The sequence below is a fragment of the Embiotoca jacksoni genome, unplaced genomic scaffold (assembly GCF_022577435.1).
Source record: "Embiotoca jacksoni isolate LCO1_2020_lvr unplaced genomic scaffold, fEmbJac1.0.p SCAF_9, whole genome shotgun sequence".
NCBI classification, from domain to species: domain Eukaryota; kingdom Metazoa; phylum Chordata; class Actinopteri; family Embiotocidae; genus Embiotoca; species Embiotoca jacksoni.
In genome coordinates this window covers 4,052,149-4,078,439 of record NW_027185447.1, presented here as the reverse complement: position 1 = coordinate 4,078,439, position 26,291 = coordinate 4,052,149, and the positions used below count along the sequence as shown (strand labels likewise).

At 38.8% G+C, this 26,291-nt stretch overlaps 1 protein-coding gene across 1 annotated transcript; it reads right to left on the bottom strand.

Annotated features, from left to right (window-relative positions):
* Window positions 1-210: 210 nt before the first annotated feature.
* calcrl2 (calcitonin receptor-like 2) lies at window positions 211-25,483 on the bottom strand. The gene is made up of 13 exons (XM_069141024.1): window positions 25,376-25,483; window positions 13,002-13,059; window positions 12,696-12,870; window positions 9,185-9,292; window positions 8,904-9,016; window positions 7,547-7,638; window positions 7,147-7,276; window positions 6,781-6,934; window positions 5,474-5,534; window positions 5,079-5,145; window positions 4,388-4,606; window positions 3,841-3,882; window positions 211-3,656 (listed from the first exon to the last, which is right to left on the bottom strand). The coding sequence occupies exons 1-13, from the start codon at window positions 25,423-25,425 to the stop codon at window positions 3,339-3,341; spliced, it is 1,587 nt and encodes a 528-aa protein (XP_068997125.1). The 5' UTR covers window positions 25,426-25,483; the 3' UTR covers window positions 211-3,338.
* Window positions 25,484-26,291: the final 808 nt, after the last annotated feature.

Here is a 26,291-nt window from a genome sequence, read left to right as displayed (position 1 = left end):
AGTAAAATATTTCCCTTCAAAACGTAGTGAAGCAAAGAAAGTAGCATAAAGCAAAAATAGTAAAGAAGTAGGATCTCAAAACTATAGTTAAGTGGGCTACTCGAGTGTGCTTGAATTGAGCATCCTCCGACAATACCTAGGTACAGTACAGGACCGTGACAAGTTACACTGCGACACAGATTAAATCATTTCATACAGAGTACCACAGGATTATGTTCAAACAACTTTATTTCCACACGTACATGGCAGTGTTAAAAATATAAGTACAACAATATGCTTGAATTGAACATTTCTTTGGATTGTTTGCTGGAATGTTTCTCAAATTTCTTTACAAATGTGTGACCGCGACAGCTGTTTCTCTCCTGGGCAGCGCTGGCCAAACTGTAACAGGATGGGATCCCTGTGCAGAATGAATTGACAGATACTGTTCTTTCACAGAGCCGTCTCATACTCAGCTGTTTTATACCACAACTGCGTTTTATTCGCGGTGCTGTATCCACACTGGAACATTTGTATTCCAAGTATGCTGTGAGTGGATGCGTCCTGGACGAACACCAAAACACCAATCTTCTTCTACCTCACTTTCAAAAATAAGACTTATTCCAGTGGAAACCGAAAAGGTGCTGGTAGTCTGCCAGTGTTCATACAGATTGGTACAGGTGCACTGGAAGAACTATTTAATTAAATCTGTTTCTGCATTTGAAAAAAAAAAAAAAGCATATTGTAAGAGTAATAAAAACCTTTAGAAATACTAGAATAGCCACAACAATAACACAGAACATAAAAAGCAATAGGAACACTGTAATAATAAAGACAACAAACTTTTGTCTCCTTCCCACGCTGATTTATGTCAGAGTTAGTGACAGATAGAAAAAAAACATTTATTTCTAGCAATGTATACACTAACTTGGCACAGTCTTGTTCTGTCTACAAAAGCTGTATCGTGACATTGAACCATTTTGAAATGGAATTGGGTAGCTCTAACTCATCCTTATTTTCATTTTAGGCTTCAGAGTATTAAAGCTTGTCATCAGAATAAGGGTACATCCACACAAACAAGTCTTTGTTTGAAAATGTAATTATATTTTGCTTTGTTTATGCCTCGCGTTGTGTCCTTTACCGTTTTGTAACCCCCAAAAACCTAGACTTTTGAAAATGCAGCTAACTGCGTTTTAATTTATAATTCTGGGATCGCTTTATAGATATTAGTTCTGAAAAACCATGAAACGTCACTTTCCAAAGTAAAGATGGTGGACAATTATATAAGTATATTTTCCCCACCGTTCACAACAAAGAAGTGAGGACTAACTGTGAAAAAAGACATTGTGTTTGTTGTTTGTTTTTGCTGTAATCTCTGTTTTGTTAATGGAGTGAGTTCAGAGAATCAGATATTAAAGTATTAAAGCTCAGCTAGCAGTTAGAACATTTGTGGCCATTCAGCAAATCAGTTTGAATCAGATCAGGCCCAAAGTTTACAACGCACTACTTCACATATATGTTTAGCTTTCCTGTAGTCAGGATGCGAAATTACAGAGAAATATCATTGTTATAGATTGTCAATGGTCTTATTTGCCATAAAAATTTTTTTAAAAAAATTACTTTAGCAAACTGAAGATGTGTGTGAGTAAATCTAGTGACTATAAACTAACTTATTTCAGTGAGAATGTGTACGGTTTTAGTTCACTTGACATACCTGCATATACTAGTTTTACCAAACCAAATTGAAATATTTTCAGCGTTTGTGCGCTACTAAGAAGTACACTAGAAAAAGTTCAAGGTTTTTACATTTTTAGCCCTCAACACCGACCTAATACAAAAATAACATTTGGGCAATCTTCACAGACTGCAGCAGGAAATGCAGTGAAATAAAACGTGTTCCTTCGTGTTCACTCTCCTGTCCATTTTAAGTGGTTTGCTTCAGAAAGAAAATGTACTTTATTTAGATTTTTTTTTTTTACAGTCCAACCTCATCATTTAAAATCCCAGTCAAAGGCTACAAAGGATTTTGCTACTGTCTCATTCACTTATGAGGAATAATAAACTACATTGCCAAATGTCATTTAATCAAAACTGATATTTTTCAATAACAGAAAAGAACCGGGAAACATAAGCTTTAACTAGCTTAGCTTTAGCTGTCTAGTTAGCTGCCTGTCTGTGATGAGGCATCCTGTTTGAACAGAAATTAAACATTTCTATATTATATTTCACATTTTTATGGCGTAACTTAATTTTGACTAAAATATGTTGTTTGCCTTTGTAGGCTAAATTAGTTGATAATGCTCTAAGAAAACAAACAGTGTATGTTTAAGACCCTCTGTCCACCGTACACCACCCCGGAGCGTAAATCCTAATTTTGTTACATGTCCTCAGGAAATCCGAAACTAGATCTGAATGAATCTGAATGATTATCTCAGTGTGTTATGAAATGTATTCTGTAAGACACAGTTTAAATGCTGGCTTTTTACAGTGATGATGACCTTTTCTTCCCTAAATAAAAGCACTTCAGTGGGCCATGACATTCATTGGTCACAGTGGTGCATGGGTGAAGCATTCAGAGGCAACAGATTACACAAACATGCGTGTCTGTATCTGCGATATGGCAGTTTTGGGATTTGCACCATTGTCGTAGGACATATATAATAAAAAAAAAAAAAAAAAAAAAAAAAAAAAATGAAATACAGAAGCTGACTTAAGAACAACAACAGAAAACATTTTTTACACTACGATTACAGGATGAGATAAATGCTTTTTTTTCATCAGTTCAAAATCGGTAGCTGTTTCTATAAAAAATGTGTGTGAAACATGACGTGTTTTTTAAGTGCTCTTTAGATATTATGTACATACATACAAAGCGTGTTAAATTTTATTTTGAAAATTCACCTGCAACCTCTCTAGGCCAGTTCATGGTTTCTGTGTCTCTGCACGCTGACCGACTTTGAATGCTTTCTTTTCACACCAGCGTCAGTGTGCTCCGTAGTCGTGAGCTGGAGTTTGTTGCTTTCCTATTTCCTAGTAGAGTGGGCAGACTCATGGTTTCTGGAGAATTTGGTATTTCCCGTTGTGTTTGGGTGCCATCGATGGCAAGCGTGTGCAAATAAACAGACCTACTCCATTGTTTTATAGCTGCATGTGATGCTTATTGTCGCTTCACCATGGTGGACGTGGGGTTTGTTGCTGCCTACAGATGTCTGCGGAGGAGTCGGAGCGGACACTCATGGACTTGGGCAAATGACACAGAAAGCATGAATTAGCCCTTCGTTTTCAGTCTTCCTATGTCTACTTGTGAGTGTAATTGTGTGCGTGTGGCATCCCAGCCATGACCTCAGTGCTTCATCTGGTCAGATGTCACTGGTCTCCAGCATGTTGAGCATGTCCACCTCCCCGTTGGTGCACGCGTTGCTCTTCTTCTCCTGTCCGTTGACTTTCTGCTGCATCACAGACAGGGCGTCGTTGTTTTCATTGTGTTCGAAGTGCGCGGCAGCAGGCGGCTTAAAGTTGATGGTGGCGCGGCTGGTTTCGGTGATGGAGGAGTTTTCAGTGATGGAGGAGTTGTTGTGGTATTTAAAGTGGTTGTTGGTGATCTGTGTTTCTCCCCAGCCGGTTTTACCCCAGGCAGACTTCCACTGAGCCCACTTCCTCCGCAGTGCTGTTTGAGCCTGCAGAAATGATATAAACAATGATAGCGAAGCAAGAATTTTAATGTAATTTTACATATTTGCATACATCTTATTTATATTCGGAGTAAATGACATAGGCTACTATTAATTTTCTTTACTCAATTCTCAATCAAATTTTTGTAAATCCAGACTGAATTTAAAATGATTTTTAACTTGAACGTACCTCAGCATTGCAGAAACAGAAAATAATTGCCACCAGGAGTCCCTGCAAAGTAACAGGCCATTGATTAAACATTTATACAGAAACAGATGTCATTGAGAAAATCCAGTAAATAATACATGCGAATGAATCAATAAAATCCTCCTCTTTTATTGTAAAACATGCACCAGATTGGGAATGGTTTCTTTCTCTCTTGTTCCAGTGAATTTTAAACTGCCTATATGTTGGGATACATCAAGCACTTAGAGGTTGTTTACTCAGTTTTAAAAGCAGAAAGTGGCTCATTCATGCTTTTAAGGGTTAAGTGAAAATTGTTGAAAGGGCACTGTGGTTTGATGTTGGGGTTTAATGTGACTTAATTCCACATCTTTTTTGTGAAACACCACCCGTTTTCAGAACAGAATGTAAAAATCTATTCATGAGAAAAAAGTTGTTAATGTGGTTACAATCATCTTCCCTGTAATACATCCATGGTTTAAATGAATTTGAGTGGCAGTTTAGCCAAAGCACTGTGTTCAAACTCAAATATGCCATTTCCAATTGAGTGTACCTGGAAGTGGGAGAAGATGTTTATGAAGAAATCATATATAGCCCGACTGATGCGTCCCTCCGGCCTCCAGGGGAAAAGGATGAACTGGACTCCCAGCAGAGGGATGAGGATGAGGGTGGCTCTCACTGCCTTCATGTAGGCAGTGGACTCGGCGCAGTGCGTCTCCTTCAGCTTGGTGATCAGAACCCGGACGATGTTCAGGAGAAAGAAGAAGTTCACCTGGATAGATGGACAGAGATGGGTGGTAAAAATTTAAGCGGAAAAGAAGGAGGAATGAAAAATGTATTGAACTTCTAAAGCATTACAATGAGTGAAGTGGCCTGATGGTGACACTGTGGCCACACTTTTACATCGGGAGGTTGTGAAGGTCATCCTTGAACCTCTTTTCCTGTTATTCATGGCGATCAATTAGAAAAAGCACTTGTTTGTTTTTGTTGTCATTTCCCTGGCAATACTTATGAGTTTCACTACTTAAAGGCAAACATAACAAGCAGTAAGTAAATGTATATAAATGGACTGTATACTTTATCATATTGCTGCACAATGAGTTGTTAATAAATATCAAAAACCCTTTTTTGAAGATCCATTTTGAATGAAGCAAATAAAATCTGCAGCTGATAATTTAATAGTAATCCTATATTAAGTTTAGGCATACCTGACTGTACAAAACACACTTGAATTAATAACTCACAAGCAGTGCAGCTTGAATGGGTCCATGAATGATGTAGAGCAGGTGAGTGTGTGAGCTGATCCAACACCTGAAACACATAGAAACATTCCTAACACCGTTCCTGTGACAAACAAAACCCAGTGGACTCAACGAACGCCTGAATCATTAATCGCTAGCACTACGCAGTGAACAAAGGCCTCACACCAACACCACTAGATGAGGCCAATCAATGTCTCTTAATTCTTCCCAGCCTGAAAGTGATCGAACAGAGTAGAAGGAGGTCACAGGAAGGAGAGAAAGCTAGAAACCCCGGCCTGCTATGTTAGAGTAGTAGACTGTATACTGTAGCATTCCTCATCTTAAGATGAGTTTTAGCTTCATGACAATTGAAGAATAGTAAACATGCTCTAACTTACTTGTCGTTAAAGAAGAGCGCGCGAGCCACAGCGTACGTGATGGCAGGAATGATTGGAAAACCTTAGAAGAGAGTGAGAAACATTACAGAAATGTCAAGCCAAAACCCCAAATCATAATATCTTAATGTGTTGACAATAGTTAGGTCATCAGTATGCTTCAGTTATTCAAACTGACTTCATAGTTATTTTTCATTAAGCTTATGTGTTTTGTTAGCGAGAGTTAAATAATAAGATTAACAAACTCTTGTTAAATTAAGCCACGCAAAAGCTGGAAACTGCTCTGTCTGATGGTTTTGAAACATAAGTCTTTATGACACCTCCAAAGCTCACAAATTAACACAATCATCTTACACAAAAGTATAAAAACATAATTCAGCATTTTTACAGTGGCTATTTATTGTTGTTTTAACAAAATGACAACTAATATAGTAAGCTATGCTAACTAGGTATCAGCTGCAATTTCAATAAAATGGCAAATTGGGTGCAGTTTTGTTGGGCAGTTTGCTCCTCTAAGTAACTTATCTAACAAGTGGCTGCATACATTTTAAAATCCAAGAAAGCTAAAGTCACATTTTCCACTTACTGCACCAGCAGCAACATCAAGTGAAATCCATGTAAAGTTGACACGTCGGACATATGTGCCACGCTCATTACAGGAAAGCTATATTGCACAGCTATAAAAAGATGTTGAGCCTCGGAGAGACATAAAATAATCCATTACTAATACATGAGAGTTGGTTGAAAGCGGCTTCGCGGAAAGCCTAGATGAGAGTTCCACAAGAGAAGCCCACTTATCGAAGCACAGGTACATCTTTGTGCTGAATTATGTTTGATAATGTGCAGCAAATTCAGACAAGGTTAAAACATAGTCAAAAATGGTAGATGCCCTCATATAATTAGGTGCATTTGGAAGAAAATGTATGTCTATAACCTTAAAAACAGAGTCTGCTGAGGATATTGCAGCAACTTTTCACTTATAGTGGTGCTCATTATGAGGTATTTCAAGTGTATTATGGTGAGCAAATGACAGAGGCTACACTATCTGAGCAGCAATCACAAATTGGAGGTATAATGCAACTCATATTCATCTGTTAATTTTTCTGTAAGAACGGTTAATTGTCTGTTTTATCCATCTGTAGCAAAGCCTCATACAAATATACACTGAGACATACATAGTGTGACATTATTTGGATCTTTGGGTCCAGCTGTATGACCAAAAGTGGTTTTGAAGTGGATATCAACAGAAAATGCTTGCATAAAAACCAAGAAATGAGTTGGAAGTGAAACATCTGATCCTCCTGACTCACCCCATCCCAGGATGTAGTACCAGAAGAGCTGCTGCTCCCCGACAAACACAGCGACTATGATGAGTGTGTGCAGGTAGATGCCTTCACACAGCATCCAGAAGTAATTGGAAGTAGACGTGTACAGAGTGAGCACGGCCAGGATCTTACAACTCACCTGATGGACAGGAAGTCATAAAACTTCAGTCAGAATTCAATTATTAGAAGCAGATTTTATCCCATAAAATAAAACTTAAAAACAGAAAACCACCCTGGATTACAACGTATTAGCACATCATTAAGTTTAGGATATTTTTAACATGGGGAAGTGAGGTAAAGGGAAATTAAATTCATCAGTGTAATGAGATGAAGAACAATTCAGTGGCTCACAGGGTTGCTGGCACTTATGGCCTGGTTATTGGCCGCAGTGAGCGAGAGCCACATTATGGTAACGATGGAGTTCAAGATGAAGGAGAGAAACATGTTCTTGTGGAGGGAGATTCTCTGGCAGCTAAGACTCCTGAAAGAGTGAGATGGAGAGAGCAAAGGGGCAGTTTAAGTTAAGATTACTCCAGATTTGTATTATTAAATATCAAGTTAAATATGATAATATTATTGTTGGATTAGTACGATTGCTTTTTATTGGTTTTCATAAAAGCAGGTTATGCCAGTTTTTACAACATTTCTCTTTCACTAAATATATCCACAGGAAGCAAACGGGAAAGGAACAAAAGAGTCGATTTATAGCAATTAGTCAAACCAGACAGAAGAAAACTTGAACTTGACTCACTTGAAATAGGAGAAGATGATCAGACAGATGATTAAGGAAACAATGGAAAGCCCATGACCAACCAAAGCCAGGTAGTACAGACTGATGGCAAACTGCAGGAAAAGAATGTTGAATATGCCAGTTATGAATAGATGCACCACTTGTGAAGGATCATTTTATTCTAAAATCTATATGCAAACCAGCCGAGGAAAGCAGGTAGTGTTTGCACAGTCTCTGTACAGTGTAACAAGCACAGAGGGAATCAAAGAAAACTTCTACAAAGAGAAGAGAAGTATTTCCTGAATGGCCATGAATTTAGATGCATTGAAGAAAATAATTGTTTACAAAATGTTAATGCAAAAAAATCTGACATTGATGAAACCACATTCCACAGCTCAGACAGTCTGTACAATGTAATTCCTTACAGGGATGTTTTTCTGCACAAGGAGTAGAAGGGTACGTTGACATTTAAAGCAATACTCCAGTGAGACACAGTTCTGTGTCTTAGCTGTTGAGTTAAAACAATTTAAGGACTTTTCCCAGCAGTGTAAACAGTTAAGTTCAGGATATAAAAACTATGCATATGAAATGAGACTAACCAAAATAGCAGGAGTATTTTGAACATTGTTCTTTAATTAGCCTAACAGTGACTATGGTATTTATTACACCTCATTCACGGAGATAAACTGACACCACTCAGCTACAAGTGAATCAGGGCAAATTCAAGTTGCATGCTAACCTTTACCACCATTGAAATTTTGACGGTTTGAGAAGTTTCAGAAATCTGATTCCATTTGCTTAATACTATCTTGAGCGAAGAAAGATGGACTCAGCTGGTTAGCTGTAATTTTCAGTCTCTAGTGTTTGTGGCAGTTATGGCAGACATAAGTCGGAGAGTCAAGACTACAGTTTGCTCTCGGTTCATGTTGTTATGCTCAGCTGTCCAAGAACAAGGAACTTTAGACTATTAGACATCATCATTGTTCAGAAACACTTCTCATGTTGTTTCCTGTTCCTGGTTTAGATTACTTTAGCAAATTATGGGGGAAAAAAGATGCAATTTGCATTCTGTGTTTTCACAGTTCAAACTGTAGAGTTTAAATGAAGCAGTTTTAAAAAAAAAAACTAACCCAAGAACATTAAGCAAATGGTGCTGCACTCAACTGCACCTTCAGGCATTATATAAGGTATTATGGTCACTGTGAATCAGTCCACTTTAAGGAGGACTAAGAGCCTTGTTCTTTGATTATCTTATTCTTGTAATAATAATAATCTTCTCATAATTTTGTCAAAGGAACCAAACGAACAAAGATTGAAAAAATGGATCCATACATGATTACACAGAGTTACACAGAAGTCTCACTGCATGCTGTTTTACCTTGAGTTTGTCCTTAGTGTAGGCCTGACACTGGGTGTAGTTAGACCACACTCTGTTGCTCTCTGGGTGGTGGAACCACTGGCCATCAGGGTTACACACTTTGGTCACCTTCTCTGTTGAAGACAAAATTCACACAAACTTGTTCAAGGGTTTGACGTAGTTGAAAAGCTCAGAGTACACAAAAAGCTTAATATATATCAACACAAACAAAATGAAAATATAAGACACACAACATAAACACGGTTTGCATATTTGTGTGTATGTGTCTGCTGAGGCCTCACCAGCAGGGTCAAAGTCGAGGAAGTATCCAGGACACATCTGCATGACGGTCCCTGGAACTGAATCTCCCCAGCACAGCCAGCCGTCCCACGTACGGTTACAGTAGGAGCCTGCAGAGGGCAGCAGGGACATGACATTTAACACTAATCATTAGAGAAGTGTATGCATTTGTGCCTGAGGGAAACAATAAGAACACAAACAAGAGTTTTAATTATGTGGCCTTCTAGCTCAAAAAACAAATATCTTGGCTTTTAAATACTGCTTGCGACAAGTTCAGCCTTACAATGTGATGTTGATCAGCTACCAGCAATTTTAAACAGGTGGAGAGCTAGAAATAAAGAAAACAGTGGAACATAATCCTAAAATGCTTCATAACACCTTGGCTGGGTTCAAATTGTCCACTGAATCATGGTATCGTCTACGATAAACTGCAGTGCATCAGACATTTTTTAGCGCTGTTTGAAATCTCAAATGTAAGTGTCATTCACTATAAGTGCACAACAAAATTGTCACAAGGCACAGCCAAATGTAGTGTACAGAAGGTGTGGCCTACTTCGATCGACCTAGACCATCATGCATTGCAGCCTGTTTTTCAAGTGTTGTTTCTGAAGAAGAAAAGCTGTCAGATGTCTTTGTACTTCATGTTGGTGCCCATATTCTAATGTGGTCTGATGTTCTGGCGTGTGTTAATGTGACATATATGATAATTATACAGAGTAAATTTATGTTGCAAGGGAACATACAAAATAATGTCCAAAATGCATCAACAGCTGTCTGTCGTTTTCCCCTTGTGAGTGTTCTATGTAGCAAACACTGAACAGTGAGTGAGTGGACAATTGGAACACAGTTCTTGTTTGCAGTAAATATTTTGTTTATTGCACAAGCTCTCCATCCCTGGTGCTAAGTGACTCCATAAATAGTATGTTTAGTACGGGGTTTAATTCATGGTAGAAGATTGAGTTTTTGTGGGTAGTGCTGTTTGTCTCTCGATCCATTATGGCCACAGGATACTTCCTCATACAAACCACTCGTCTTCTATTCAAACAAATACAGCAATCAAATCATAAAATGAATCCTTCCTGCACTTTTAAAGCAGCACAAGTAAAAGCTGGTGCTCTATATTGCACGATACCTCTATCACTTATGTGCAGTATGTAGTATGTAGTATGTATCACTCGACACATAAAGTATAACATCTGTGTAATGAGTCCGTCACACGTCAACATAGAAGCATAACGGCGGGGGAACTTTTTAAATTTTTAATCAACCCGCTGACAGGATGAAGTGTATAAATTATCTATTGAACGTAAATGGTGTGTCATACTTTTATATAAACTGTGTGTCTATACGCAGCTGGCCCACCCCAAGCTCATCAACAATAGACGGAAACCTGGCGGTACCAGGTAGCACAGTGGCATGTTGGGAAACGGAGCACAGAATAACATTTCAAAGGCAGTGAAGCACTGAAGGGGAGTAACAGGCACTGGGACAGAGACAAAGGGCAGGCTTCCTTTCTTTCAGACTCACTTCCTCTCTCTCTCTTTCTTAGAATGTGCACACACTGGGAACTGTTAAAAATTATAGGACAGAAAGTAATGTATACAGTGCATTTGGAAAGTATTCACAGCACTTCACTTTTTCCACATTTTGTTATGTTACAGGCTTATTCCAAAATGGATTCAATTGATTTTTTTTTTTCTTCTAAATTCTACACACAATACCCCATAATGACAAAGTGAAAAAAATGTGTTTAAAATGTTTGCAAATCCATTAAAAATAAAGAACAAAAATATAATATGTACATAAGTATTCACAGCCTTTGCTCAATACTTTGTTGAAGCACCTTTGGCAGCAATTACAGCCTCAAGTCTTTTTGAGTACGATGCTATAAGCTTGGCACACCTATTCTTGGGCAGTTTCTCCCATTCTTCTTTGCAGGACCTCTCAAGCTCCATCAGGTTGGATGGGGAGCGTCGGTGCACAGCCATTTTCAGATCTCTCCAGAGATGTTCAATCGGGTTCAAGTCTGGGCTCTGGCTGGGTCACTAAGGACATTCACAGAGTTGTCCCGAAGCCATTCCTTTGTTATCTTGGCTGTGTGCTTCGGGTCGTTGTCCTGTTGGAAGATGAACCTTCGCCCCAGTCTGAGGTCCAGAGCGCTCTGGAGAAGGTTTTCATCAAGGATGTCTCCCCCGATCGCTCAGTTTGGCCGGGCGGCCAACTCTAGGAAGAGTCCTGGTGGTTCCAAACTTCTTCCATTTACGGATAATGGAGGCTGTGAATACTTATGTACACGTGATTTTTTTTAAATTTTTTTTTATTGTTAATAGATTTGCAAAAAATAATAAAAAAAACTTTTTTCACGTTATCATTATGGGGTATTGTGTGTAGAATTTTGAGGGGAAAAAAAAAATCAATTTTGGAATAAGGCTGTAACAACAATGTGGAAAAAGGGAAGCGCTGTGAATACTTTCCAGATGCACTGTATATCTAAATCACCATAAATAAATAAAATGTTGTCACTGTCTATGTTATTTAATAGGGAGTTTGGTTTATCTTTTTTCAAATGAAAAATGTAGACATTTATGTTCTGACCTGTAGATATTAGGTAGTATTTTGTCTTTTGTAAAATGGCTGGTATTGTGTCTCCGTTACGTTATAGTGGTGCACAAAACTGCAATGGGCTCATTACTGTCCCCTGAAGCTGGAAGGGTGGAAAACACCCACTGGAGAGGTTAGTGAGAACAGCAATTGTAGTGGTTGCTTTTATCCTCAATAGCCATACGGGAAGACCACAAGCCCTTTCACACACCATAAAATGGGTCTGAGAGAAGCCAACACGGAAGTGTCTTAAACAGCAATACCATTAAGGGCCACTAGGGGCTCGCTTAAAAAAAAACACCTGTGGCTCCTGTTGAAGAAGCGCCAACTACTCTCATGCAATACAAAGTCCAAGAATTTTTTTTCCACAAGTCATTATGGTGTCATTCACTCAATTCACTCCATCAGTGTTATTGTAGTCCATCTGGAAATGATTTCATCATTAATTAGAAATTAGGCCTCAAAGTGTGTATGTTTGGGGTCACTAGTGTCCCCAAAAAACAAGACGGTAAGGGCCAAGATGCCGGGCTTTGAAATGGCAGTTCACTAACCAACAAGTGGCAACCCACTGTGACTTTGGTCCCACCTTCATTAAGCAGCAGTGCAAAGCAGCTTCATTGAGCTTTTCAAAGGACTTGCTAGTGTGGCTAAGAATCCTACACACAATGACTTTAATGAGATGAACTTATCACCATACTAACAGTGTCAGTTTCCTTTTAATTTAGATCATCATCGTGAATCCAAACACGACAGTTGTTTTAAAATTTGAATCCGTTGAACTAATAGCAAATGCTATCTAAACACAATGAGAACAGATTTAATGTTTTCTTGCAGAATCAGTGACTACATTTGCGGAAGGAGTTTTATCAGCTGAATTGTGCATAAACTGAAGAATAGGAACAATCTTATCACCTTCTTCTGGTTGTGTTGGATCACGGATTATCTTCAGGTAGCACTCAAACTGTGCAGCCAGAATTTGGCGTCTAGACTTTCCCAGTACGGTGGATAAGTCACTGAAATGCTCCTGCTGCTCCTCCACTGCCTTGTCGCTTGCCACCAGGGACCCCACATCCTGAGACTGGGACACCTGGGAGGTGAAGTCATTCATTCATTCAGTATGTTAGAGATCTTACAAATCTACAAAGTCTCTCCTCTTGACATAATTTGTTACAGTACATTAGATAGTTCCAACATTTAATGGGTGACAGCTGTACTTACCTCTGTGCCCAATGTCAGTGCAACAACCAGTGACAGTGTTAGGGTTCTCCACATGTCTCTAAAAGGGAAAGAAGAATAAAGACAGTGCAGTTGTTAAACATGGCATGCCAAGTCACGGGTTTACATTAAATATATCATTCCAAGAGTGTTACTGTTGTAAACTCAACACAATTGGTCCTGTGTGAATGCATGTTTTTATAAGCACACACATGTACGTTTGTTCACAGTATGTGTATTTTCTCATCTATCAAGACAGGAAGTTCATGCTCCAGCAGTTATTCTTCCTCGCCCACTCAGGGTCACAGAAACAGATGTGTGTTTATTGTTATTTTTGGTGTAAAACGGACAACTTTGACTGTGCTGTTAAGTTTTGTTGTCAACACAATGTCATTTTAGATGATTATTTTGCGGGTATTCACAATGTCATATATCAATTGCAGGCATTAATGAAATGCAGATTTGTACTACTCGTGCTGCAGTACATTTTGTTTGAACATGACAAAGAGAGGATCTGTCTATGCAGGCTATGACAGAAAAGGAGCCACCCAATATCTGTTGTGACCCAGTTATCTCCAAACATTATTTTACAGGATTCCATGTTTATGTTAATGTTAAAGACACATGATAAAATGACATTATAACTTTCAATACTCAAGTGATTTGAAAGTCAAACTGCAGGAAAAACAATGTTTCATATCGTACTAATCATAAGGTTGGTGGATCAATCTCGCCCCCTCCTTCCTTCCACATGCCTAAGGCCTGGGACACACTGCCTGTGTGGTGTGTAGCTCATTGAATCAATGGTAGGACCTGCAGGCGCGGCACCGCTACAGACACGCAGCCGGTGTGGACACACACACGCGACCCAGCTGCTGCTGTGCAGTGCGTGACAGGTAATGCACATGCTGCACAGGCAGTGTGTCCCAGGCCTACGTGTCCCCGGGCAAGAGGCTGAACTCCAAGTTGCTCCTGATGGCAGGGAAGCACCTTATGTGGCAGCTTTGTCACGGAATTTGAATGTGTGGGTGAATAGGTGGCATATTTTAAACGCTTTGGGGACGCTAAAAAGGCCTGTATAAGTGCAGACCATTTACCAAAGTAATATAAATTTATGGAACACTGGAAATGGTATAAAAGCTGTTAGAGTTGAAATTCAAGCCAAGAAACTCTTCTTTGGGGCCAGAATAATGAAAACATTTTGACAGCTGAGAAAGGGAGATGAGGAAATGAAAGTTAAAGAAATGTGGGAAATATTGTGCAAGTGTGAGGGTTTTGGGAACCAATGCTTTGAATAGTACAAAAAAAAAAAATACAAAAAAAAAAAAAATCAATCTTCATGCTTTGTTTGGACTTTCTTTTATTATCTGTCCTACTTGCTCACATGGAGCAGACGCAGAGCAAGCGATTGTCAGGATAGCTGAGCCAGAGGCAAAAACGGACATGGCCCAGATTTATCAGAAACAGAGCATTTTAATAAATCATGTTTCTGTAAGCATTTTCAGCATAATTTAATAATGTTCCGTGATTTTGTGCAACGGCTCATACCCAAAGCGAGCAATGTGCAAACGTTGTACAGAAGTGGGCTCTTTTGAGTGCCCCCAAAACCCAAAGGTAATCATTAAAACATATGCTGTATATAACTTCCGAGTATTCGAGAATGTCATATTTATGTATAACTAACCTTTCAGTAAATGTCTGCCATGACTCCAGTTGTGATGCTGGAAAGGCACAGAAAACTAAAACTAACAGTGCTAGCTAGTGCTAAGGTTTCTGTTTATGTTCATGGAGTAATAGCTATCTCTGAATTCATTGAACACCTTTAGAGCGCAGCCTTTTCCATCAAACCTAATTGTATAGTATTTTCAACTAACCATCTGAAAGGGAATTCGGCTTTAATGCACAAATTGATTTTTTTTTTTAAACTAATTAGAAGTAATTAAATTACCAGTTTTGTTCCTCTTAGTGGTCACTGATCCACAACTTTGAACACAAGTGTCAACATACATTATAGATCCTACCTTTCTGTCTCTTCTCTTTGACATGCACATTTGCACACACACACACACACACACACACACACACACACACACACACACACACACACACACACACACACACACACACACTCCACCCTTTGGTCTGTATTGTCTGACGTCTGAACTTAATGCAACAAGATGCCACACAATAGCATGTAAATCAATCTCATTCTCTAGTCCTCTGAAATGAAGCCACTCATCTGATCTTTAAATTGCTCCCTACAAGTGAATGAGAACAAAACCAGAATCCCTTGGCAGCCTTTTGTCTACATTATTGTTTTGTAAAATCTGCCCTTTCTTTTGTTGCATTGTATTTCAAACCGTACTCTGACATCTTCTCCCTTGGACTGCAGTTTGAGTTTTTGTCAATGACAGTCATGACACAAAAACACCCCACAAACATTTAGAATTACAATTCCAGTCAAGATTGAAGAAGCAAACAATGAATGCCTTTCTATCTATTATGTACACAGTTGCCTCCAGCAAAGTATTGTTCCCGATGAGGACATTGTAAACCGAAGGACACACACACTCACATATTATAATACCTTGGCAGTCCTAGCTGTGTGCCATTGTCACCAGTAAACACTGCACACAATTTAACTCTGAATTGTAGCCAAGTAGTTTGGGTTGTCTTTGTTTTATGGCAACAAACTGAGAGGCTGTTGCATTTGTCATTTCCCTTGTCCCCGTCATTTTCTCCAGGGTCATCACCTTTCATTTTTAATCGAGCTGATCCACAGCAGGAACACTGACTATATAAAATGAGGAAGATGCAGAGACACAGAAAAATACCAGAAATACATGTCTTATATTTTAGCTTCAAATGTCACTAAATAAAAAATACGTAACACTGAAAATTATATTTGCATTGCTGACTTGTGCATTGCTGAGACCCACACACACATACACACACTTTACCTATCATTCTTTTTCAGGTTTTAGTATATGTCTAGGTATATGATGAACCCATTGAAGTGTCCTAAACTGCGCTGATCTTTGTGAGAGCAGGCTGCTGTTCACCAGTTGCACTGAAAGACGCATGGAAAAAAATTATTCTGTACAATAAAATATTACACTCATATCAATACCAGACCAAAAATATTTTCATTTAACAAAATAGTAGCAAGGAGATGTGGTCACATGTGCCAGGTTCTTTACAAAAACCCAGTTTTAATCTGTGAAATTTACTGGTAGCACTATTAGCAAGGTTGCTAAGGTGGTGCCACTGGGAGTTTTGGTATGATAAACACTGCACCGACCTTCGGTAGTTTTTTTGATATATTTTATGTTTTATTATTTTTCATATCTCCACCGCAGCCCTACTTATTAAGGTCTCTTACTTTCTTACTGTAAGTTAACATAGTGTCATCTTAAGTAGCACCAAAGCCAACGATGTACAAACTGGCATCTGTTATTGTTGACGTTAATGATAATTCTGCCAATAGTTCAGTATATTCTTTAAAGGAGCCCTGATTTCTTTCTCAAGTGTGATGTTTAAATGGTCTGAGAGCAGTCGTTGTCAAACTGGAATGCATGGTTTGCTTGTGTGGTAACAGCTGTAGAAACAAAATGAAGCCACGAGTTGGAGAATCACACTCAGGATAAAACAGCACAATAACATCAGGAAGTCAACAGCTACTGGCAGCTTTAATCATTCAAAATATCAACGTGAGAATCAGCCTTTGGAGACACACGTCAGATTCTGCAGTGCCAGTAATTGTTTCTTGGCAACCAAAGACCTAAAGATCGGTAATGTGTCTTTTGCGTGTAGGAATCAAAGACCTCGAAATATACACATAACAGCTTCCTGTGATTGGGCCAAACTAATACTTCACAAGGGATTATGGGAAGTAAGTGGAAATGCTGACAAAATTATTAAGAGATTAAATGTTTGTCTATTTAATGAAAAGACGATTGAGGCTCAATGTTTTTGCATACTATATCAGTGTATTCTAAGTGGTCTGATTGGATCAAGTCGGGGAACAAACACAGCTGAAAACAATAATTTAAAGGCCTGTGTTTGAGCTTCGGGGTCTTTTTATATTTAGAAACATTCCAAATCCCAAATGAGGAAATTAAACACACATTTTCTGAGCAAAAAATTCAGACAATGACTTCAGATCATAGGAAAAGTCATGATCAGACATACTGAGGAAAGGCTTAGTCATTAAGCTGTGAAACAACAACATTTCTTAAGATTTGTCTTAAGATTTCCTCCCTTTCTTAGTACATAGGAGCTCTGAAGGAATCCGATATATCTCCTGTACTTTTCACCTTGCACATGGACCATCCTGAAAGCTCAGTACCAGAGGGAGGAGGGACTACATTGACCTCAGGGCTTCCAAAAGCAGTAGGATAATGATTTCTGCTGGAATAAGCCCACTCTTCCAGGACTGGAAATTGACAGACAGAAAACTGAGAGGGTGGAGCAACATCAGTACCCTTGCACCACCTTTAATGGCAAACTGTCTTTGAAACATTCATCCATCCATTTTCTACCCCTAATCCAGGGTCTGGTAATTGGTGGCAGCAGGTTAAGAAAATCAGCCCAGATGTCCCGCTAAACAGCAACATTTGCCAACTACTCCTTTAGCGAATCCCAAAAGGTTCCAAGACCAGATGAGATATATAATCCAGCGTGTTCTGGGCCTACCCTTGGTTTCCAACCAGTCTCACAAATAAGGAGTCATTTTTGACACAATTCAACAGCACCCATATTTCCTGAATCATTTTTGCACATCAATCTATTCTGAAAGTTTTTATAAGAGCTTTGTTGACAACTTGTTTCCAAAAAATATTGTTTGGATCAGCAGTAAAACCACTGAAATGGCAAAGAACTCCGATGGCCCAGCACACAACACACTGTCTCCATGATCAATAGAGCCTCCTACCCACAGGCTGCACATGGTGTTCAAATTCAGCTGGGCCACAGCTTCCATCCTCCTTCTGAACTCCTGAACTGGATCTAGCGGGATAGTCACAGTGTCTCACAAAGTAGTACTTTAAACTAGAGGTATAAATTAACTGCATAATTATGAGGGCTATTTAAATACAGCTCTTAAACTGGATTCACACATTTACTTTGTTTGTTTGGTTGTGTGAACTGTCAGTCTCTTCTCTAAATAATTTCATAAGGGAGAAACAAAGTGGTTTGAATTTGAATCAAGTTATTTACTGATGAACTACTCGAACGCCTACTTTTCTTCAAACTGCATCTGCCTTTAAATCAATTATGACCCCCTACATTTCCCAGCATGCCTTTTGGACAATTTCCAGGGGACGGCCATTTCCATTTAGAAGTCAGCTGCACAGTATGTATGGGTGGGAGAGGCAGTTGTGTTTTTTATCAGCAGAACCTTCAATAAGACTTAAGTAGGTGGCAAAGTCGGAGACACAACAAAGCATGTGTCATAGGCTCACTGCATTCCGGTGATTTGAGATAACTGTTTTAGACAAACTGATATCTCTGCATATGCTGCAGTGAAGCCCTGTTTTAGATCACTGAGACACTACTTTCCAAACTCCATAGTATCTCCTAAAATGATCTCCTGTCATCTGTTTGGTCAGTATCCATTAGGATAGAAAAAACTTTTAAAATGAAAAATGTTAGGGGAGTTTTAGATTGAATATTCTATTTAAGGAACCTCAGTATGTATTTACTGTATGTGATTCTTTAATCTTCTTTAGTCCATCTATAAACCTCACCATTCATGGAAAATGGAATACACATTTCAGTGAGAGGATAATCATCTTCAGTTTTTGTTGCTGTGATTATAGTCTGGAAACCCTGTTTGCATTAAGGTAAATTCACAAAAGGAGTTTGAGTCTGACAACACCAGGCTAGGAGATTTCAAATGACTGCCAGTTTGACCTGGACTAACCAGAAAGTGACTCCTCACATATGACTGACATGGGAGGCGCGTACTTATGTTGTCCACAGAGCAGTGATACATCCGTAGATTTTTTTTTTTTTTGTCGAATACATGACAGCTAATTTCCTTGTGGTGTTGTGCATTTGCATCATCTTTGACTGTACTGCATCAAAGAGGATCAAATGTTTACTTGTCCGGATGTGTCAAAGGAGCCAACAATTTCCATGGGATGTACGATATTTCACTGCTCTCATGGGGTCATGGGTCATCAGTTGGGATGATGGGAAATCCAAATATTATTGTTTTACTCTGCCAGAATTAGGTTTAGTGGCCCTCACAGATGTAGCTGTGACATAATACAGGGATTTGTGCTGATCCTAGAGGTCATTATTGCCTGAATTATGGGTAATTTAACATGGATTTTACCATTCAAATTTAACTATTAATATAAGTGTTGCCATTTTCAGATTTGCATTTTTGCAGGGTCGAAGTACTCTGATATAAGATGCAGGGGAATGTACAGTTTTACCATGCAGTGACTGGAAGCTACTGTTTTTGGGAAACATTGCACTTAATTTGAGAAAATCCAGACACGCGGATATAATAACAGAACAAAAACCCAGACTAAAATCTTAAATTAAAAAAAAAAAAAAAAAAAAAAAAAAAAAAAAAAAACGTGGCTGGAATTCTTCTACTACCTTGAACAACAAAAGAGAAAATGTGACTGTGAAATTGAATTATGCTCTTTTTAAGATAACCAAAACAAACACAACTCAAAGGAACAATCAGAGAGTTCTGCGATGCAGATGGGAGTGTTTGACATAGATAAGATAAAATACCAGAAACACCATGGAGAACCAGAGGGAGCAAAAAGACACAGCCAATTATTCTGCAGCTGGCCAAGAATGACAAACAGTGGGCTTTATCTTCATTTACATGCTACATTACAACTGTTAATTTTATGTATGCTGATTAATCTATGTATTTAGCCCTAAAAAACACAAAATGTATATGAATTGTTGGTTGAGTACGTACCCAAGATGCTTTACTTAACTGAAAGTAAGACTAAAACGATGTAAAAATACTGAAATAAACCTCTTGTATTCAATTATATTGAATGAGTACCTACCTGCAAAATGTATGGTATCAAGAGTATAAGTCACTCTACAGAAACCTGGATTGAAATATGTATTCATATATAGGACATCATCGGTTGTTAATACTGATGCAGCAAAATGTAAACAACATGTTGCAGCTGGTTAAGGTATCGCTTGGGACTGACAGTTACACAGATGTGAGAAGGGGCAAACATTGTAGAACTGCTAACAACTCAGAGACATCTAAATGAGAGACACTGTTGATAAGGATTTGAAATCCACGATTTTCATCCTTGAAATGTATTGTATTTTTTAGAGTTTATGTAAGTTTTTATGTAAAATGTTACTCTGAAAAGTAACTATTTCTGTCAAATAAAGTGCTGTGGAGTAGAAAGTTCAGTGCTACCTTTGAAATCTGGTGGCGTAGATGTGTAAAGCAGGATCAAATTTAAATACTCATATACATATACACTACATATGCTCTGAAAGGCGGGTAAAACTTACTCGCAGTTCATTTCTATTGAATTTCATATTACATTTCAGAGAGCCGCCAACAAATGATTTTGGCTAACTGAACTGCATCTTTCTTTTCTTTTGTTTCTCATCTTCTCAGTGTTGGTTCAGAGTTACTTTAAGATTCAGCACTGACAGTAAATTTGCAACTGTTTTCTTAAGTTCCCTGCAGTGAGCTGACTGGTCTGGCTGACTGTCTTATAGGTCAAACTGACAGAGCATGCAGCTCTCCTAGAACCAGCAAGCGTGTGTGTTTGTGTGCCAGTGAATATCTGCTCACACATTATTTATTTGTATTGCAGCTGGGAAAAAGCAGACAAGCAACACAAACCATGTCTGTGTGTGAGGGAAGGCGGAGGAAGGATGAAGGTTGAGGAGGACGCTGTCATCCTGCGACCACTTCCTCCCCTCTCTCCGCTCTACACTTCTAAGCCCAACAGGTTAAAAATAAGCCATTGTTACATGTGCACAAAGGGACATGGACGGACATTCAAAGTGAGCTAACATTCTCAAAGCCTTTTCATTAGAAAACACTCTGTTACGTATTGAAATGTAAGGAAGTTTATTCTGCAGAATTTAGTGCAAAAAAATGAAGATGGTGCAGCTGATTGTCTGCAGCAAAGCAGCAAATATCAAAGCACTTAGACAGACAGCATGTACACATAAAGAAACCCGATGAATACAGACAGACTAGAAGAGGTAGGGTTGGATGGATCAAGCCCAGGACTTTTACCCACAAGACCAGGGTGCCAGGCCGTGACAAAACGACATGGATTATTAACCCTAATCAAGTAGCTTCTTCTAAATCTAACCATGTAAAATTTTTGGTGGCTGAACACTCTTTACACCTAGACAAGGGGAAATATGATGCTGACGCAGTATCCCGTAGTAGGCTGATGGATGTAGTCCACGCATTGGTGTAACACTGGGTTGGTTCAATGAGGTTTTCAAAATTTTCATTCGGTTTTGCTAGCAGCTGAAATGGCTCTGGATCTTCATCAGTGATGTCAGCTTGGAACTGGGGTTGACCTAATTAACGGTCAGTACATGCAAACCGTTAGTTATTAGTCACACATCATGATCAGTCAGCGGAGACAAAAGGCCTATAGAAGCAACAAACAAAACATATCTTTCACATCAATCTGCATTAACCTTGATATCACTAACCCATACGCTTGAACACCAAGCAAGGTCAAATATAGTCTCTCATCGCTTTCATCATTAGAATAGTAAGCACTGTTGTGATTTCACATGATTAGATGTGAAGATAATAGACAGAACAGAAACCATATGCAGAAAAAAAAACCTTTTCATGAACAGGGGTGCGGAGATAATTTTTTTCCTGCTAGAATGAGGAAGTTTACAGGTGTCTGGCGAGAGTATGCTTGAAGGTGATTGGCTGTTACTGTCGGTAGGAAAGACATTACCTCGCGGATACATTTTTTTTGTTTTACGTCAAAAAGAAAGTGCTAGAAAAACAGTTAAATATTTCTGTCTGAATTGTATAGTGAAGTTAGCCAAGTGCAAGTGTTACGTTATGGCATACACATTAAGACTATTAAGTACATAAACTTAATTACTTTCAAAGTAAACACTAAAGCCTCATAGCCTTGTTAAGGATACCCAGAGGAGGTTAGGGTAGCTATAGGATGAAGCTACAGTAAGACACGACTATACCGCTGGTTTTACATCTGCTCTGGTCTCCAACTGAGAAAAAAGTATTTGGATCTTTAGCTTGCTAAGCTCGTTTTTTTTTTTTTTTTTTTTTTTTTTTTTTTTTTTTAAACTTTCTTCACCAGCTAGTTGCTTACTTAATCTGTGGTTTGATGCTGAACAGGTACAAAGTCTGGTCAGACTGATTTTGGTGAAAACAGCTGCCTGCTGCAGCTGCCAGAAACTTATCTAATGAGAGCCACGGGACTCAACCATAGAAAAAAATCAGATTAAACCAAAACCAGAGGCTTGGAAGGGAGACACAGTAATTTTAATTTGTTTGCCAATATGCTTGACCCATTTTATATTATGAAGAGCAAAACAAATTGCTTCTTTGAGGGCAGCTGTGTTAAAAGGGCGCAGGCATTTAAAAAAACCCCGCTTGCTAACCAAGTTTGTAGAACAGTGAGAGCCAACAGCTAATCAACACACAAGATCCTGTTATGCAATGACCACAAGGAGGTTCAATTACAGGTCATACAGGGTACTTGAACCTACAGGCAGGGGGTGACTGAAGGGATACACAGCGCTTCCAGAGTGCAGATGCTTTGCATGTGGTCTCCTGGTTAAATTTCATTGTACATTGATTGAGACAAAATGTAGTTTGTTTAAGTTCATGCTGCAATTGAATCTGAGGCTGTGTGTCTGTTATTCACTGTGAATGATGTCACATCTTCTGTCCCCCGTGTTAAAGTTCAACATTTCTGGGCTTATTAAGTTCTGTGGAAAACATGTCTCTTAACACAGTCTCATCCTGTAAATCACTGACGAGAGCCAGCACACTGGCAGCACCAGGATTTACAGCAACCAAGCTGTCCATGTATGAGTGATTATGGACTTGGTTATATTTCCATAGCTGGACCCCAAAATAGCTCCTCCAGCGTGGACCTATTCCAGGCGATGCTTTATTATCTCTTATTTACATTTTTTTTCTCCCATGACCGTATGATAGTGACAGAAAAGAAGATGAGCACCAATACAAAGGTAACAAGCAGTTTCTCCCACCTATTAGTCAGCGGCCGGGCCAGTACACTCTGACACAGTTGTCAGATATGGTCAGCCTGACACTGTGTTCGCCACCAAAGCATCTGCTTTGATTGTATTTCACATCCCGTTTCTCACTCATATCACTGAGTTCCTTCCTTAGTTTCCCCCTAAGAATAAACAAAGTCTGTCTTGCTCTGTCTTTATCTGTCTTTCTCAACTTCCCACAAAAAAAGCACACATTTCCTCACAATATAAGGATGGTTCCCACTCTTAAAAAAGTATTGAAAGGACTGACAAGATGTTATTTTTCTATAGCTTTATAGCAAAAAAAAAAAAAAAAATTTAAATTTAAACAATTAACTCAATAGATTCCTATGATTTCCCACCATGCAACATGACAGGAAGCCTTTGCCACTCTAACGACAAAACCCTGCACCCCTGCGCCTATTATTTACATACAGCATGTAACCCAACAGGTCAGTAATCTACCACAGAGTCTAAAATAAGCACATGCTTTTTCATGTACTGGATAGGAGGGAGGGTTGAGGGGGATGGGGAAAGCTTGTTGGCTTGTATAAAAAGAGGGAGGACTGGAAAGCCAGTCAGGGGCTGGGACAAAAGTAGCAGCCAAAACACCTATTAATATACTGATAGCTGCCTAGCAAGAGCAGACTGTTCCAGGCAAAGACACACTGGGACAATTGTAAGGTGGGGGGGGCGGGGGGGTGGGTGAAAGTTTCCCACGGGCAGATGCACGGTCAGACTGGAGAATCCAGGAAACATACCGAGGTATTGGAAAGTCAGGCAAAGGAGCTGGTCAGAGGTTGATGTCTTGGGTGTGAGGATTACAACTTGGCAACAGTAGGCAGAGAGAAGGTGATGGGTATTCCTGAAGACTCTCCACTCAAATGGCAATTATAGATAGAAACACAACATAAATGGGAAAAAAAGACCCTGCTGGTTAAATGAAAGCTGCTTAGAATAATATTAGAGTCACTCTGAAAACAGAGTACAAATAAAGGGTCTCATTTTTATCTTGATGCAGACACAGTCATCGATGTGAAATTACTCCTGCAAAGAAAGAGCAAACCCTATCAGTCTGTGGCAGGGTTTTTCTGCTGATTGCCAATGTGCATGTAGAAGTGAATGAAAATGAAAATCACCCAGGAGAAATGCAAATTCTAAGAGAAAATACAAAATCACTTGACAGCACATCCAGCCAGCTCGGAACATATTCAAGATGTGTGTTTGTAAACCTGCATGCACCCTATATATTGTTCCACTCTGTGTTTGTGCTGTTAAAGCAGACTGAATATCAAATTGAAAAGACACTTGGGAGCTCTCCCCTTAATTTCCACTATTTTGATAGTTTATCAAAGTCTGTGAGTCAGGAGAAATATCCTCTTAACATGAGCCCTGCTTTAAAAATCTATTACACTAGATGCTGATTATTGCTTGACAGACTCTGAAAGTGCAACAAGTGACAGGAAACCCTGTCAACTAAATCACTGCAGTATTGCCCATTTTTACTTTCATATCTTTACTTTCATGTGTTAACACGCTGTGGGCTCCCTGGTGTTGACCAAGGACTCATCGACCATCTGCTGTGTTTCACATTAGTGGAGATAATCACAATTCTATTCTACTCTATTCTATTCATATGCTACTTAGAATTGCAACAGTAGAAGCAGGCAACAAGCCAGCTCAGGGTGTGACCTTCGCCCAACCTGTATTAATCCTTGATGATATATATACAAAACCCCATATCGTAAAAAAACAACTAAGAAATAATACTTTAATATTTAACTTTTAGAGTGTCTGAGGCCATCAATGGTTTCTCTTCAGTGACTTTATGCTTTATTACAATAAACACAGTCTTATCATATTTCTATTGGTGGTCACCAGTGAATTTATAGACATCCTAAAGTTCTTTATGTTGTATTGTACATACAGGCTTGCATTAAAAATGTCCAAAGTCACTTCACTTTTCTTGTGTATTGCATTGCTATAGTTTTTTGTCTAAGCAGCATTACATCCTGAGTTGTATGGACACATTTTTCATATGACTAAACTCAAGTGAAGCCTCATAAAACCATTGCAATAAGTCATGTGTGTACTGTTCCACAGAAGTGGAGCTGAGACTTGCTTCTTACCTTTTATCAGAGTGAGCTGTCAAACTGTGTTTTCCTCCAAATATCCCCATGCTTGCATGATCCGAGCAGAGAAGTGTCTCATGCTGTCTTTCTGTCAACACTGGCCAAACCCGACCACTCAGCTACAGCAGTCAAGCCGGGCACCACAGCAAATACTACTTTCCGGTTAGCACTTTCAAAATAAAGCATGAACAAAGAAACTGCGCTGATATTTTCATGTTTCAACGATTAAAAAAAAAAAAACTAATTATGGGCAATTTCAAAGGGTCTGAGGTAATTATTTCAATCGGAATTTTCGACATGTTTTTTCTTTGTTACAGTTTTTAGGTTAGTATTTAAAAACGTAGCCTACCTCTATTATAACATTTATTAATTACAACACATAAAGTGAATAATTTATTAATATAGGTCTATTAGATCATTTAGTTTGCTGTCAATACCAAAGTAGTCGATACCCTCCCCGAAAAGACAATTGATTTACATTGTGGTCTGCAACAGCACCTGTAAAGTACAATAATGCCATCTGCTGTTTGTATTATCAACCGCAAGTATGGAACATATAAACTATCATTTACGTTGTTTTCCTAAATAATATTACACAGGTAGGACCATATTTACAGTCATGTACAGGATAAAAACACGGATGTTTTTTTTTTTATGCACGGTTTTATTACTTCAACAGGATTTACTGGACACGGCAGATAATTATATTGTTTCGAGGAACGTGAAGCAATAAATTATTGCGCTTGGAAGTTGTCAGCTGTGTGCAGTGAGCGCTACGAATCGTCATTTAATTCCAGCCGTAATCACAAAGTTGAGTTTCATTATCCAGAACACTTTTATGCATTTATCGGCCAGAGGCATACAGAAGAGTGCATTGTATTTCGATTTCTCAACCAGCTCAAAAATACCCACA